This window comes from Schistocerca cancellata, chromosome 4, assembly GCF_023864275.1.
Source record: "Schistocerca cancellata isolate TAMUIC-IGC-003103 chromosome 4, iqSchCanc2.1, whole genome shotgun sequence".
In the NCBI taxonomy this organism is placed as follows: Eukaryota; Metazoa; Arthropoda; class Insecta; order Orthoptera; family Acrididae; genus Schistocerca; species Schistocerca cancellata.
This window is the reverse complement of record NC_064629.1, coordinates 282,496,704-282,513,368: the sequence shown is the minus strand read 5'-3', so window position 1 is coordinate 282,513,368 and position 16,665 is coordinate 282,496,704. Positions and strand designations below refer to the sequence as shown.

The following is a 16,665-nucleotide window of genomic DNA, read 5'->3' as shown; positions in this document are numbered from 1 at the left end:
CACATATGTCGCATAACCGTAGAAAACGGGGAGGGCCGCTATATATACTTCTTGCAACAGGGCAATGTCAACATCCGAAGAACGAAGCATCTCACGCAGCAACTGGATCTCCACTGCCGTTCGTATCGTGTTGAGGTTAAGCGTGGCGATACGATAAGCTTGTTGCCGAACCGCAGGTGTTAAGTTATCCATTAAGACTGGAATTACCTATGACGCTTCTGACTGTATTGACACCTCCGCACCCCCCCCCCCCCCCCCCCCAAACCTCACCGGCAGTCCTTGCTAGAGAGCCGGCGCCAATGGCGTGGGCCCTGTTGGCGTAACTTGCATGGTTCCGTTGTCGTCGTGGTCATCCGCCCACGTCGGGGAACTGAAAGTAAGATCGGCCTCCCTAGCTTCCTCAGGACACGGCATGGGTGCTTGCATTCCAGAAGGTGGTGGGCAGCATCTGTCCTGCAGCTCGGCATCCGATTTTGCCACTGTAGATACATGTGGTTTGTCCTCAGTTGCGTTCGATGGTGCCACACTGCAGCAAATGGCGGCTGCCTCTGTGGTAGCGTCGTCATTGAAGGTGGAATCGTCATCCTCTGGAGGCTGTGTCGCATCCCGTTCGGAAGTTGCTCTACGCCTTCGCTTCCGTCGCTTCGGAGAACGTTGCTTCCTGGTGTGTCTTTCTGTGTCAGACGATGGCAAAGATTCACGACGTTCCGGCACAAAGGCAGCCGTAGGCACAATAAGCGAGTCTACGGCCATGCTATCGTCATGTATGTTGTTATCAGTCGACGGGGGCGGCGGCATCGGAGTTGAATCCGTATCTTGTGGAACGGGTGTGTCATCATCGCCCTGTATTGGAGCATGGAGCCGCGACCCAACAGTGGATGTCGGCTGTCGTGGTGAAGTGGTAGCTGTCGTGAGGGCTGCTGCATAAGTCACAGGAAGCAGCGTCGGCTGCGATGGCGGGTCCGCTTCAGCCGGCGGCAGTTGAGTGATGCGACGTTGCATACATTCTGATCTGAGGTGTCCCTCCTTCCCACAACCAGAGCAGGTCTTCGGTTGCCCATCGTAGATGACGATGGCACGGCAGCCACCGATATTCAGATATGAAGGTACATACATGTCTTTTAAGTTCTATTCGAACCTGGCGGACGCCGTTCAGCACAGGATATGTCTGGAATTGCGTCCATTTTTCCGCAATATGATCATGGACCGTGCCGTAGGGGCGCAGCGCTGTCACGACGTCCTCCGCCGGTAGTTCGAAAGGAAGTTCGAAAATTCTGATCGTGCGAAGTCCCATGCCAGAATAATCGACGTGCACAGTCCCCACATTGCCATCAGCATGGCAGAAACGGAGGCCCTGTTTCGTGTCCCGAAGGATCCGTTCACATGTTGCGTCGTTGATGATCTTGACATATACTATACTACTCACAATGGACAAGTGAATGCCGAGAATGTCGGTCGCCGGGATTTTAACTTCTTCTCGTAGAAATCGTTCGACTTCGAGTGCTTTGGGCCGTGCAAATTCGTTGCGGAACGTAAATTTGAGCGTCGATTTTCTGTATTGGTGCGCCATAGTGATCTATATGCTGAGTACGGCACGCGCTAAAACGGCCGAGTACTGTGTAAACAACACGAGCGCTCGCTCCGCGGCAGGAACACAAACAGCGCGTCCTCACCGCAGCACAGCCAAAGGCCAACTATCATCTGAGCTACCGAAGCACGACTTACGCCCGGTACTCACAGCTTTACTTCTGCCAGTATCTCGTCTCCTACCTTCCAAACTTTACAGAAGCTCTCCTGGCAGAAGCAAAGCTGTGAGTACCGGGCGTGAGTCGTGCTTCGGTAGCTCAGATGGTAGAGCACTTGCCCGCGAAAGGCAAAGATCCCGAGTTCGAGTCTCGGTCGGGTACACAGTTTTAATCTGCCAGGAAGTTCCATATAAGCGCAAACTCCGCTGCAGAGTGAAAATCTCATTCTCAGTAGATCGTGTTCGAAGGATGGTGCGTACAAACAAATTTCTTCCAATATATTTTACGTTATTCTACGATTTTACTTATCTCTCTTCCCGTTGCTGCTTGTAGGGAACTGGTGGCTATTGATGTGTGCTACATCGACACAAAAGTTGAACTGACATATGCAGCCTTCATGAACCTGCTAAGTGGAACCATTTTCCTGCAGAATAAGCTACTGTACTTGAAATAAATAATAACTTCAAATAAATGACCAGTTTTTACACCTTGGTAATTTCCAAATGTATATGAGACCTTTGGTGCGTCACTGAACATCGGGGTATACATGAGTGTTCCGTTACATGCTGTTACGTCATGGGAAAGGTGTAGTGAGCTCTTAGGATTCAGATGCTTGTTACATATACTGAGCATCGTACTTAACATTACATGCGATCTGTCGAGGCATTATAAAAGGTCGGAAGCTCGTATACACTAGAAAATCATATAGGCGTTGAAACGGGCCAATAGTGCAAAGTAATTTTTTATTTCAAATAAAGTAACGGACATTCAAATACTTCTCGGATATTCAGCCGAGTATAGTCGATGTTAAGGCATGAAATCTCTGCAACGAGAAGGATTTGAAATACATAATCACTAAGCAAATTTCTGATTGCGTTTAAAGTAGCAAGATATGCAGAAAAAGTCTCTCTTTTACACAATTTCTTAACCCAGTCGAAATGTAAATACTACCTCCTGTCTCGTTGGTCCTTGTTTGGTATGTGTTTCGTTATTCTCAGTATGAGTCTAATAGCAAGGTGTTGCGTTTGCCTCTCCAGGAATTTATCAGTTTCTTTCTTTTGAAATTCGTATTATAGCAATCTACGATACCGTAGGACAATGTTATTTTTTTGGAACTAAAAATACTTTAACAGTAATCAGAGTATTTTATGACCCACTACTTAACGTTTATTTGTCTGGTATGCGTTAGTGCCTAATAAACAGTGCTCTACGGTAGGATTTTCCCATATGATACTACACTGATAAGCCAAAACCGTATAACCACAGTTCACAGCAACACTGGATGCCGCCTGGTAGTTTTGCGAGCTCGTGACGCGGTAGCAAAAGTATGTGAGCAGACATGAAAGAAGGATCACTCTAACAGATGGGAAAATTCACTGAGATAAGCGACTTTGACAAAGGGCATATTATTATAACACAGAGGCTGTGAACGTGTGTCTCGAAAACGGCGAATCTGGTCGACTGTTTACGTGCCACTGTCGTGAGCATCTACGGAGAGAGCTAGGACAGTGAAACTACCACTAGGCGCTAAGTGGTTGAACGTCCACGACTATTCACAGAACGTGGGGTTCGGAGGCTTGTCTGCTCTGTAAAGTAGGATAGATGGTGATCTGTGGCATCTCTGCCGAAAGAGCACTATGCTGGGGCACACACAATTGTTTCGGAGTGCACCTTTCGTCGTACATTGTCAAACACGGATCTCCACAGCAGACCACCCCTAAGTGTTCACATGTTGACCCAACGACATCGTCAGTTATGATTGCAGTGGTCACGGGGCCACCGGAATTCCCGTCGATCAATGGAAACGTTTCGGCTCTTCGATGAATCACATTTTTGCTATACTAGGTCGCCAGTCGTCTCCACAAGTGCAGTCATCAAGGGGAACGGCGGCTCAAAACGTGCAGCGCGCCACGGACGTTGGCTGGTGGGAGCAATATTATGCTATGGGAGACATTCTACTACGCTTGCACGGGACCTGCGGTGGTAACCGAAGACACGCTGACAGCTGCCAACTACCTGCATCCTTTTATGCTTGACGTCTTCCCCGACGGCGATTTCATCTATCAGCAGTATAACTGTCCGTTTCTCGGAGCCAGAACCGTGCTACGGTGGTTTGAGGAGCATTTTAGTGAACTCAAGTTGATGTCTCGGCGACCAAATTCGCCTGATGTAAATCCTATGGAATCCATGTGGTTCGCTGTCGCGCCATCACCGCGGACACAAATCAGCGACCCGTTATTTACGCGAATTACATGACCTGTTCGTAAACGTCTAATGCCACATACCTCCACAAACCTACTAACAAACTATTTCGTTCCAAAGACAGACAAACGAGCTATGAAGCAGGTGGTCGTAATGTTTTGGCTTATCAATTCAAAATGGTTCGAATTGCTCTGAGCACTATGGGACTTAATATCTGAGGTCATCAGTCCTCTATAACTTAGAACTGTTTAAACCTAACTAACGTAAGGACATGACACACATCCATGCCCGAGGCAGCATTAGAACCTGCGACCGTAGCGGTCGTGCGGTTCGAGACTGAAGCGCCTAGAACCACTCGGCCACACCGGCCGGCGGCTTATCAGTGTACTTCAGCATTCATATTAGATGGAATGACGTCTCTATTGCAACAAATTAAAATCTCATCCACTATGCTTCACTGTATTATGACATTAATGACAGAAATTTGCGATGTATGTGCTGTTGCTTTAGTCTCGTACTTTTGTTGTAACATATATAAACAAACACAACTTTATTATTAGTAACGAATTTCTCTCTGCAGAGGGAAGGAATCAAGATCAGAGTTTAAGGTTACTAGAGATGGAGCACAGGGTCGGGTTAGGAAAGGATGAAAAAGGCAGTCGGACGATCCCATCCCGGTGTTTGCCTTAAGTGATTTATGGTTGGTTGGTTGATATGGCGGAGGAGACCAAACTGCGAGGTCATCGAACGAGGGAAGGGTGCGGAAGGAAATCGGCCGTGCCCTTTCAAAGGAACCATTCCAGCATTTGTCTGAAGCGATTTAGGGAAATCACGGAAAAACTAAATCAGGATGGTCGGACGCGGGTTTGAACCGTCTTCCTCCCGAATGCGAGTCCAGCGTTCTGACCACTTCGCCACTTCGCCCAGCAGTGATTTAGGTAAATAACGGAAACCTAAATGTGTATGTCCAGAGTGGTATTTGAACCATCGTCCTCCCGAATGCGAGTCCAGTGTTCTGACCACTACGCCACCGCGATAGTGTTTCTTTTTTTTTATTCATCTCTATAGATAATGGCGAATATGGAAATAGCTATTACTCACGGATTTCTTATTGTCCTCTTAAGCAGAAACTCACACATATTATACAACACTTGCACATGTGACAGTCCACAGTACAGTACACGTTAAAAATAGAAACTGACAGTAACAAACAGTCATATAGATATTTTACGTATGTCGACAGAGATATGTTTCTATACATCGCCCATAAAATTGTTGCTTTTTTCAGACGTTTTTCAGACTGACTTGTGATGTTGCAGGGGCGTGTATGTTCCCGTCGCGCTGGCACGGGACGTGGTTCCAGTCAGGGGTGCGCCAGCCCATCAGCATAGAGCAAAGCCGCCTCAGCAGCAAGGGCCGCTGCCTGCGCTCCGATGGCGACAAGTTCGTCGTCGTTGACGAGTGAGTATACCTGCTACTTTTTCCTATTTGCACCCAGTCGTCTTCAGTTCGCGCCATGCAACTGGACGCAAACGTAATAAATGAGTTTGAGTGAAGGAAAGTGTATAGTGAGCGCCTTGAATGTTTACAGAAAAATGCAACGAATCAGAAAATGCGACACGTACTGTATACAATAATAATCAATTAATTCCGTCTAACGCCACCCTCCCCCCCCTCTCTCCCTCTCTCTCTCTCTCTCTCTCTCTCTCTCTCTCTCTCTCTCTGTCGCCCGAAGTACCGCCATCCTTAAGGAACCATTATTATTATCGACAGCTAGCTTTAAATATGGACAAATTTAAGCTAAACCAAATGGGTTGAAAACTCACGGAACATTTAAGAAAAAACGATATAACATCACGTCGATCAACAGAGACGAGGTACGAGCTCGGATCGTAAGGAAACGATCGTGACCGTTTCAGGGAATCAGCCCGGCGATTCAGATCATTAAGTTTCCTTTAATTTACGTCTATGGTCACAATCTTTTTTTGTTTAACAGATTACCGGTTTCGGTCTGTAATGACCATCATCAGATCTGTTTCATAAAAACAAAGTCCTAATGTACTGCAGACATAGTGGCATCGTTAAATGTTAAATTTGACGATGCCATTATGGCTGCAGTACATTAGGACTTTGTTTTTATGAAACAGATCTGATGATGGTCATTAAAGACCGAAACCGGTAATCTGTTAAACGAAAAAGATTGTGACCATAGACGTAAATTACAGGAAACTTATTACATATCCGGGTCATTGTGTTTTTTCGCGACGATGTCGCAGCTTGTGATTCAGATCATCGCCGGGAAACATACATAAATCTTGATGGCCGGACGGAATTTTGTACCTCGGTTATCCCGAATGCTAATCCAGTGTTGTAATCCCTGCGCCTCCTGTAATGTTCGAATACAGTAGTAATGGTGTGCTACTTGACTCATTCACGTCCATTAATGATGTAGGCGTAAAGTTACGAAACGCCATGAACAGGAACGAGCACACAACGCTAATTGTTGGGAAGGCGAATGGCTGGCTACTGTTGGTTGGGAGGGTTATGGGACAGTGTACTGCACCTATAAAAGATGGGGAGTACAGAACGCGTGTGCGACCCATTCTTCAGTACTGTTCGAAGGAAAGGAGGAAGCACAGACCGAAGACTAGGGTTTAACGGTCAGGCTATGACGATGTAGAGACGGATCACAAGCTCGAATTCGTGCGGGGTAGGAAGAGGAATCTGCCACGCGCTTGCTTTCATGTTGCATCCATCAGATGCTTTTGGTGTTAAACATGTGGTAAGAAGAGATCCCCACCCCCAAACGAAAGTAGTTGCTGTTATGAGGTGGGGTGCTTGTACACAGAAGCTATACAGCCTCGTCAGAGGGTCAAACAGGGTCACGCAACAGCTATGGCAAAATGATAGCAACACAGATTAACAATAAATTACAATAATTTAATCAGAGAAACCTTACAGATACTTAACTGTATTATGATGATTGTGTGTGGCAAAAGTACAGAGATCTCTTACACTAATCTGTCTTTAACAGTGGCATAGTCCTGGATCCAGCAAGCGATAAGTAAGATCACCTGAAGCGTCCAGTTCGGCTCTTTTTGGCGCGGTCCTGATGCTGTATTAAGATACTGCCGATATTGCGTTGATATTGTCTCAGTAGAGCCGTTTGTCGGCTTATATCCACATTTTGCGGATGGATGTCCATTTCCGAATTATTTGAGTGACGTACGATGGAAGCGTGAAGTTGGTCTTGCATTCAGCACCCTCTGTTGGAGGCCACCCTTAACTCAGTTGCACTTGAGTACTTGGCAGTGGTCGGCGCTGTTCTCTATAAGACTGTGCTCAGTATCTTCCAGAGGAAACAGCAGAACCCATCACGGTATTTGTCTTAAATGATCACGGGAAACCTAAATCTGGATGCCTTCACGGGGATCCCCATCAGATGGGATTAAAAAATGACATCCACGCAACTCAAAGCAGCGCCCCTAGATTTGTTAAGGGTCGGTTCTGTCAATGCGACAGTGTTATGGGAATGCTTCGTGAGCTTAGATGGGAATTGTTGGAGGCCAGAGGCAACGCTTTTCAGTAAGTCTAGAGAAACAACATTTGCGACAGACTGCACGACGATACCACTTCTCCCAACGTTCATTGCGCGCAGTGACCGTAAGGCGTGCAACGACCGTGGCTACGAAACAAGGGAGATTAGCGCTCGTACACATGAATACTGGATATCCTTTTTCCCTCGCTCCATTTGCGAGTCGAATAGGGAAGGGAATGATTAGAAATAGCACAAAGTACCCACCGCCATGCAATATGCATTTGCTACCAGAGTACGTATGTAGATGTAGCTTACGATGACATTCCTCCTTTCCTGTGCCATCCATGAATCGTGCGTGGGAAGAACATTTGTTGGTAAGCCAGATTTTCTCTGATTTTATTTTCCCGTTGTGATCAGTTTGCAGTAGGTGTATGAGAGGAAGTAATACGTTGCTGACTCTTGGTAGGAGTAAACGTATCTGTGAGCCAAAACGCCTCTCATGTACCGTCTGCCGCTGGAGTTTATTGAGCGGTTCCATGTCCCTCTAATATTACCGAACAGAACAGTGACGAAATGCACTACTCTACTTGGGATCTTTTCCCTCTCCTCCATCAATCCTGCTTATTAAGGCTAGCAGACTGACGAACAGTACTGAAGACTCGTTGTGACGAATGATTTGTAAGCGACTTACTTCTTAAATGAATTATGCACCCTTAGGATTCTTCCCCGCCGGATACTCCTGCATAGTTTGCGGATTATTGTTTCCAGTGATTGATCACCAATCGTCTAGTCTAACAGTAATGGCTCTTTCCTGCTAGTAATACGCTACATTTGTCAACACATCTGTCAAGTCACACAAATATCTGCGTGTAACAGTTTGTTGGGATATGAAATGGCACCATCTCACAGACAGTTGTAGGTAAAGCAGGTGGCAATCTTCGCATCATTTGTACAGTCTTATGGAAACGCAGTCAGTCTACAATGGAGGTTGCCTACGAAATACTCATGCAACCTATCTAAGAATATTGCTGAAGTGTGTGGGAATCGCATCAGGTAAGACTAACAGGGGATATTGAACGTATACAGAGAAGGTTAGCACGAATGGTCACAGGTTTGTTTGATCTGTAGATGAGTGTCACTGAGATGTTGAAGAAACCGAACTGGCAGACGCATGAAGGTAGACACAAACAATCCCGTGAAAGCCTGCTTAGTAAGTTTCAAGATCCAGCTGTAAATGATGCATCTAGGAATATACTCCAACTCTCTATGTACGGCTCCCGTAGGCATCGATGGGTCAAGATTAGACTAATTAGAGTACGCACAGAGGTGCCGAAACAATCATTCTTCCTGTTCTTTATACGAGAATGGAACTGGAAGAAGCCCTAATAACTGGTACAATAGCAAGTGGTCTCTGCAGGACACTTCAGTAGTCTGCAGAGTATGAATTTATCTGTATACGTTGAAGGTCAGCTGGCAGTCCCTGCAACGCAGTTGATCCTCTGGGGGACCAACCGTGTTTCGCTTGAAATTTCTGCCGTTGAAATTTACCTGTACGCACCAGCATCATAGGGGAACAGCCTCGCGACGCTTCCAGCGCTATCCATCGAAGTCATAAGAGTCGAAACACGAGCTCGGATTGGGGAAGGCGGTCCACGGTAACGTTCCCAGGAATCAGCCCGGCACTGGCCACAAGCGATTCAGGGAAACCTAAATATGGATAACCGGACTGGAATCTGAAACACGGTTCTCTCGAATGGGAAGCCAGTGTTGACACCCTGCACCACCTCGATTTGTATGAAACACGCCATTAGCCTGGGTGCTGAGTATCAGAATAACTCTGCTGGCAAATTCATGCTAATTTCTACTGAGGCGATTTTAGCTCTCTATAAATGTTTTAATACGACTCCAAAAAGTGTGTTCCATGATGCTACAACAGACTAAAAACAGCGACAAGACCCAAATTTCTTTTTCCTTTCTCCTTTTCTTCTTTGTCACTCAATATTTACAGTTACAAATGAGGTGTTCCAAAACGTTTGGAAAAAAAGAAGGAAAGAAGGGGAGGGGGAGTATTTGGATGTAATAACAAGTTGATTTGCTCTAAACGAATCACCATTTCCTTCAGTTCATACACACAACAAAAAAGGTTTTTCATCTTCTCGGTTCCGAGAGTTCCGGAACCTGTACAGAAAATTAGAATGGAGATCAACATAAACATCATTTCGCCGGCCGCGGTGGTCTAGCGGTTCTAGGCGCTTAGTCCGGAACCGCGCGACCGCTACGGTCGCAGGTTCGAATCCTGCCTCGGGCATGGATGTGTGTGATGTCCTTAGGTTAGTTAGGTTTAAGTAGTTCTAAGTTCTAGGGGACTTATGACCACAGATGTTGAGTCCCATAGTGCTCAGAGCCATTTGAACCATTTTTTAAACATCATTTCCGCCATTTTTGTTGCTCTTGAAAACCACACATTGCATGTTGTACCGCCCTAAAGCGAAACCTTCAGTGGTGGTGATCCAGATTGTTGTACACACCGGTACCTCCAATACAAAGTAGCACGTCCTCTTGCATTGATGCATGCCTGTATTTGTCATGGCACAAAATCCACAAGTTCATCAGGGCACTATTGGTCCAGATTATCCCACTTCTCAACGGCGATTCGGCGTAGATCCCTCAGAGTGGTTGGTGGGTCACGTCGTCCATAAACAGCCCTTATCAATCTCTCCCGGGCATGTCCGATAGGGTTCATGTCTGGAGAACAAGCTGGTCACTCTAGTCAAGCGATGTCGTTATCCTGAAGGAAGTCATTCACGAGATGTGCACGATGGGGGTGCGAATTGTCGTCCATGAAGACGATATGGTTGCACTATCGGTCGGAGAATGGCATTCACGTATCGTATAGCCGTTACAGCGGCTTCCATGACCACCAGCGGCGTACGTCGGTCCCACATAATGCCACCCTAAAACAGCAGGGAACCTCTACCTTGCCGCATTCGGTGGACAGTGTGTCTAAGGCGTTCAGCCTGACCAGGTTGCTTCTAAACACGTCTCCACTAATTGTCTGGTTGAAGGCATATGCGACACTCGTCAGTGAAGAGAACGTGATGCTAATCCTGAGTGGTCCATTCGGCATGTTGTTGGGCCCATGTGTACCGCACTGCATGGTGTCGTGGTTGCAAAGATGAACCTCGGCATGGGCGTCAGGAGTGAAGTTTCACATCATGCAGACTACTGCCCACAGTTTGAGTCGTAACATGACGTCCTGTGGCTGCACGAAAAGCATTATTCGGCATGGTGGCATTGCTGTCAGGGTTCCTCCGCGCAATAATCCGTAGGTAGCAGTCATCCACTGCAGTATAACCCTTGGGCGGCCTGAGTGAGACATATCGTCAACAATCCGTGTCTCTCTGTATCTCCTCCATGTCGGAACAACATCGCTTTGCTTCACTCCGAGACGCCTGGACACTTCCCATGTTGAAAGCCCTTCCTGGCACAAAGTAACAATTCGGACACGATCGAATCGCGGTATTGACCGTCTAGGCATGGTTGAACTACAAACACGAGCTGTGTACCTCCTTCTTGGTGGAATGACTGGAACTGATCGGCTGTCGGACCCCTCCGTCTAATAGGCACTGCTCACGCATGGTTGTTTACATCTTTGGGCGGGTTTAGTGACATCTCTGAGCACTCAAATGGACTGTGTCTGTAATACAATATCCACAGTCAATGCCTATCTTCAGGAGTTCTGGGAACCGGGGTGATGCAAAACTTTTTTTGATGTGTGTATAATTCACAATAAGACCGATGCAGCGATGAAATTCAATGAAATATTATTAGTGAATAAAAATATGTATCTAGCTCAAGACGAGACCTGAGTTTCTACTGTTAGTGCGTTGCGTTTTACCAATTCAAAAAATCTGCCGTAAACATAGTCACACTTTTCGAAAGTATGCAAAGCAGCTAGTGATGTTTTGCGATGGGTAAAATGCTGAACTCATGTCCATCGCAAGAAGACCTCAAATTTCTTCCACGACAGAATGACTTACATTTTCGTTGTGTTCACTCAAATACAATAGGCATATACCTAGATGGTTGTTAGGTAGTCATTATAGTCATTTTCTTCCTTCTTTATGTTACATATGAAAACAAATAAACACCTTCCACACAAGCCTTGAAGGCCCAGTGGTACCGACCGGCCGCCGTGTCATCCTCAGGCTGTAGGTGTCACCAGATACGGAGGAGCATGTGGTCAGCACACTGCTCTCCCTATTGTTGTCAATTTTCGTGACCGGTACCTCTACTTCTCAGTCAAGTAGCTCCTCAACGGTCCTCACAGACGCTGTGGGCACCCCACTTGCCAAGAGCACTACGCAGACCCGGAAAGCGATCCATTCAAGTGCTAGACAAGTCCGACAGCACTTAACTTCGGTAATTTGACGGGAACGCGTGTTACCACTGTGGCGAGGCCATTAGCTTAGGTTACATATATGTGTTGTTATGGTCCTCAGTCCTGAGACTGGTTTGATGCAGCTCTCCATGCTACCCTATCCTGTGCAAGCTTCTTCGTCTCCCAGTACCTACTGCAGCCTACATCCTTCTGAATCTGCTTAGTGTATTCATCTCTTGGTCTCCCTCTACGATTTTTACCCTCCACGCTGACCTCCAGTACTAAATTGGTGATCCCTTGACGCCTCAGAACATGTCCTACCAACCGATCCCTTCCTCTGGCCAAGTTGGGCCACAAACTCCTCTTCTCCCCAATTCTATTCAATACCTCCTCATTAGTTATGTGATCTACCCATCTAATCTTCAGCATTCTTCTATAGCACCACATTTCGAAAGCTTCTATTCTCTTCTTATCCAAACTATTGATCGCCCATGTTTCACTTCCATACATGGCTACACTCCATACAAATACTTTCAGAAACGACTTCCTGACGTTTAAGTCAATACTCGATGTTAACAAATTTATCTTCTTCAGAAACGCTTTCATTGCCATTGCCAGTCTACATTTTATATCCTCTCTACTTCGACCATCATCAGTTATTTTGCTACCCAAATAGCAAAACTCCTTTACTACTTTAAGTGTCTCATTTCCTAATCTAATTCCCTCAGCATCACCCGACTTAATTCGACTACATTCCATTATTCTCGTTTTGCTTTTGTTGATGTTCATCTTATATCCTCCTTTCAAGACACCGTCCATTCCGTTCAACTGCTCTTCCAAGTCCTTTGCTGTCTCTGACAGAATTACAATGTCATCGGCGAACCTCAAAGTTTTTATTTCTTCTCCATGGATTTTGATACCTACTCCGAACTTTTCTTTTGTTTCCTTTACTGCTTGCTCAATATACAGATTGAATAGCATCGGAGAGAGGCTACACCCCTCTCTCACTTCCTTCCCTTTCATGCCCCTCGACTCTTATAACTGCCACCTGCTTTCTGTACAAATTGTAAATAGTCTTTCGCTCCCTGTATTTTACCCCTGCCACCTTCAGAATTTGAAAGAGAGTATTCCAGTCAACATTGTCAAAAGCTTTTTCTAAGTCTACAAATGCTAGAAACGTAGGTTTGCCTTTCCTTAATCTTTCTTCTAAGATAAGTCGTAGGGTCAGTATTGCCTCACGTGTTTCAACATTTCTACGGAATCCAAACTGATCTTCCCCGTGTTTGGCTTCTACCAGTTTTTCCATTCGTCTGTAAGGAATTCGGCCGGCCGTGGTGGCCGAGCGGTTCTAGGCGCTCCAGTCCGGAACCGCGCTGATGCTACGGTCGCAGGTTCGAATCCTGCCTCGAGCATGGTTGTTTGTGATGTCCTTAGGTTTAAGTAGTTCTAAGTCTAGGGGACTGATGACCTCAGAAGTTGAGTCCCATAGTGCTCAGAGCCATTTGAACCATTTTTTGTAAGGAATTCGCGTTAGTATTTTGCAGCTGTGACTTATTAAACTGATAGTTCGGTAATTTTCACATCTGTCAACACCTGCTTTCTTTGGGATTGGAATTATTATATTCTTCTTGAAGTCTAAGGGAATTTCACCTTTCTCATACATCTTGCTCACCAGATGGTAGAGTTTTGTCAGGACTGGCTCTCCCAAGGCTGTCAGTAGTTTTAATGGAATGTTGTCTACTCCCGGGCCCTTGTTACATATATAGCACATAATATTTCTTTTCCTGTTCATCCGGTTGTTCACAGGAATGATGGTGATCTTGTGTGCTTTTTCGTAAACTAAATACAGTTTTCAACTTCTGAAGTTCCAAAAAAGGAAAGTGATCAGCTGGTGTTTATCTTCAGTTTGGACCTAAGACAGTAAGACAGGGAATTTCTCTACGAAAGCATTTCGAAACGTGAAGCAGCGCTCCCACCAGACCCGACGCACTGCGCTACGCCGAGCCGCGCGCAAACGCTCGGCGCACAGTAGCGAAGAAGCGCCTTGAGCAGCGCAGAACTGCGCAGGTTGGAGCAGAGTGTTCGTAGGTGCACAACGAAGTTCCGGTGTGCGCGCGCAGGCGCTTCAATAACAATGGAAAACTGGAAACGCCGTCAAAACAGAGATGCGCACGAACGAACCATTTCCTTCCATGTACCAACACGAGGTTTGCTTTGCACAGTGAATATTGGAGAGATGCATGTTGAACGTTACAGCGCGAAACAGAAAAAAAAAAAATGTGTCAGGGGAAAAACAGATTGAAGTCGAAGACATAACTATAATGGAAAGGAAATTTAGATGGACACGACAGGTAGTCAGGCGAATTAACGGTTGACGGACCAGTTGACGGACCAAGAAATAAGAAAAGACAGAAACGCTGGGCTAACTGCAACTAGGCCATCTTTGTTACCTCAATGTTTACAAAGTGTGATGGTGTATGCGATGTAACGTAATATGGAAAGGAGCTTGTGATCACAGGAGATATTGCCACAGGTTTCTCGTAAGTCGTAACACAACACACACACACGCTATATTAATACACATAAATCCACCTGATGATGGAGTTCTAACCTTCGAAACACGTTGTGGAATAAATAAACACTGACTGGCAACAGTTAATTTGTTGTTCCATTCGCTATCAGTAACAGTCACAGTAAATCCCAATCAAAAATTTCACATTTAAAATAGGCCGATGACACAGTAAAATACACAAAAGGAATATGATGCGTGCCGTTGAAGACTGAAAGCACAAAGAAGTTAGGAATAACCTTCATTCAACAGAGGTTGGCAAATGGCTGATCATGATGATGACAATGATGATGATTATGATGATGATGATGATGATGACGATGATGAAGGAGACAGTGGATTTGTTACACAGAGTTAAACGAATATCGACTCTCGTAATTTCCCTAGATGGTATCACGAGAACATCGTAGCCTTTCTTTCAAAGGTACTCATAAAGTTACCTGAGTGTGTCTGTTTCACTTGTATAGGGCCATATTGATCTGTGTCTAAATTCCTTCAACGTGTTTTTTCAGGCCAAGTTCACAAAGTACGTGTCCGAAACACGAAAGGAACACATAAGAACAGATTCTACTGGAGCTTGGATGCGATTTCTTATCGGACGAATTTCACCTTTTCCAAATCTGAGTCTTCCACTCACTTTCCGTGCTACTCATTTCACTTTTTGGCCCAGTCCCATGTAACTCTGCTATGTTGCAGGTTATTTTTTAAGTGATATGAAGACAGGATGGTGTACTAACTTTCGTTCCTATCTCTAGCGCACGTTTGTTGTTGAGTTTGCGTAACTAGCAACTGCAGGACAAGTAGGTACGGCGAAGATTCGCTTAACCTTTCTTATTTAATTAAATGACACCCCCGTCCCCTCCCTAGAAGAAATTATTTATATTGCGATCACGAACATGTTCCTTGTCCACTCTGTATAATATGTGACTAAAGTCTCATTCGTTTCAGATCATTGTTTCAGTAAGGTTTCTTTTTCTACAGGAGTATTTTCCTGAAAAATTGAAATGGGGTTTCGCACGACTATCAGAGCCCTAGAATCTTTCTTCGGGGATCACTTACCTAGCGACTGGGATGGACGTGAAACACTTCTGCGTGTGTAACTTTGTATACGCTCTCACGTGAAGCCTGTTAAAATTAACCCCAGGACGAAATGATACGTCAGAGAACTGATTACAAACATACATAGAGGGTGACCTAAAATCAAACATCTCTCTCTGTAGGCTGGGGTTTTAATTTTTGAGAAACATCTATTTCTACACACTCTATGCGTCAGAATCAGAGACTTGGTTTTACCATTACTCAGTTTTTTCTCAAATTTACAAGCCAACTTCACTGTTCAGCTTTTGTTTGTAAATAAAACAAAAAGCGTACCACGTTCACTTAGTACACATCCAAGAAAATTTGACGCAGAGAAATGATGCACCCAAGTGCTAATTGTTTGGCGAGGGGTGCAGTTAAAAAAAAATTCCTGTGGTTACGCCAGTGTCGATGTTATTGTTATTTATGAAAGCTCTCAGGCACCCGTTAGCTATAAAACCGCGGAATTATACCGCGATTACCGCTACAGATCGGGTGTCACTAATAAATTACGACGTATAATTCGTTGCGTGTCGTTGCTAGAAAACAAATCAGCCAAATGAACAAAACAGAGGCATGACTGGTTATTTAAAATATGCTAACTTTATTGAAACTGGTCGGAAATATTTCAAATGACAACGTACAGAATTTCATAGTACAAAAATAATTCCCTGTTTTATCAACTTCTACATTTAGTTAGTGCCAGTGTTGAAATCATATGGACGTTTCAGAAAACACTATCATAATTCAGTACACGGAAGTTTGAATTTCCTCTGCTTTTGTAGCCAAAGTATTTGCTTCAATAATGGGATGTACGGAAATGAGACCGCAGTTTTATTCGGTAAATACAAATCAATACCCAACAGTTAGTTATGTAGAATACATTGCCTAACCGAAGACTTGAATCCAGAAAGCACTGGCTCTCTTCTGCCACCAAACCATTCTTTTCTTATCTGTGTAGATCTACGTAATAATCACGCACTGGAGCTCGCAGTTATGTGCATAGCAATTTACTTCCCTCTCCACTCTCCACAGAGAGCAGTGTAAGCATCACGTACTGCGTTATCTCGATGGCGCTAGTTTCCGTGGAGATTGACGTAAATTTCCAGTTCCAGGAGGCGCGTCATTCAAACGGCTCAAAAGCAGCACAAAA

General features: G+C 45.1%; 1 protein-coding gene across 1 annotated transcript in view; it reads left to right on the top strand.

Moving 5' to 3' along the window:
• LOC126183546 (uncharacterized) overlaps positions 1 to 16,665 on the top strand; it is a 905,020-nt gene that overhangs the window by 365,227 nt on the left and 523,128 nt on the right. The window contains exon 3 of the mRNA XM_049925619.1: positions 5,267 to 5,408. Within this exon, the coding sequence (XP_049781576.1) occupies positions 5,267 to 5,408 (142 nt within the window). The remainder of the gene's footprint in view (positions 1 to 5,266; positions 5,409 to 16,665) is intronic.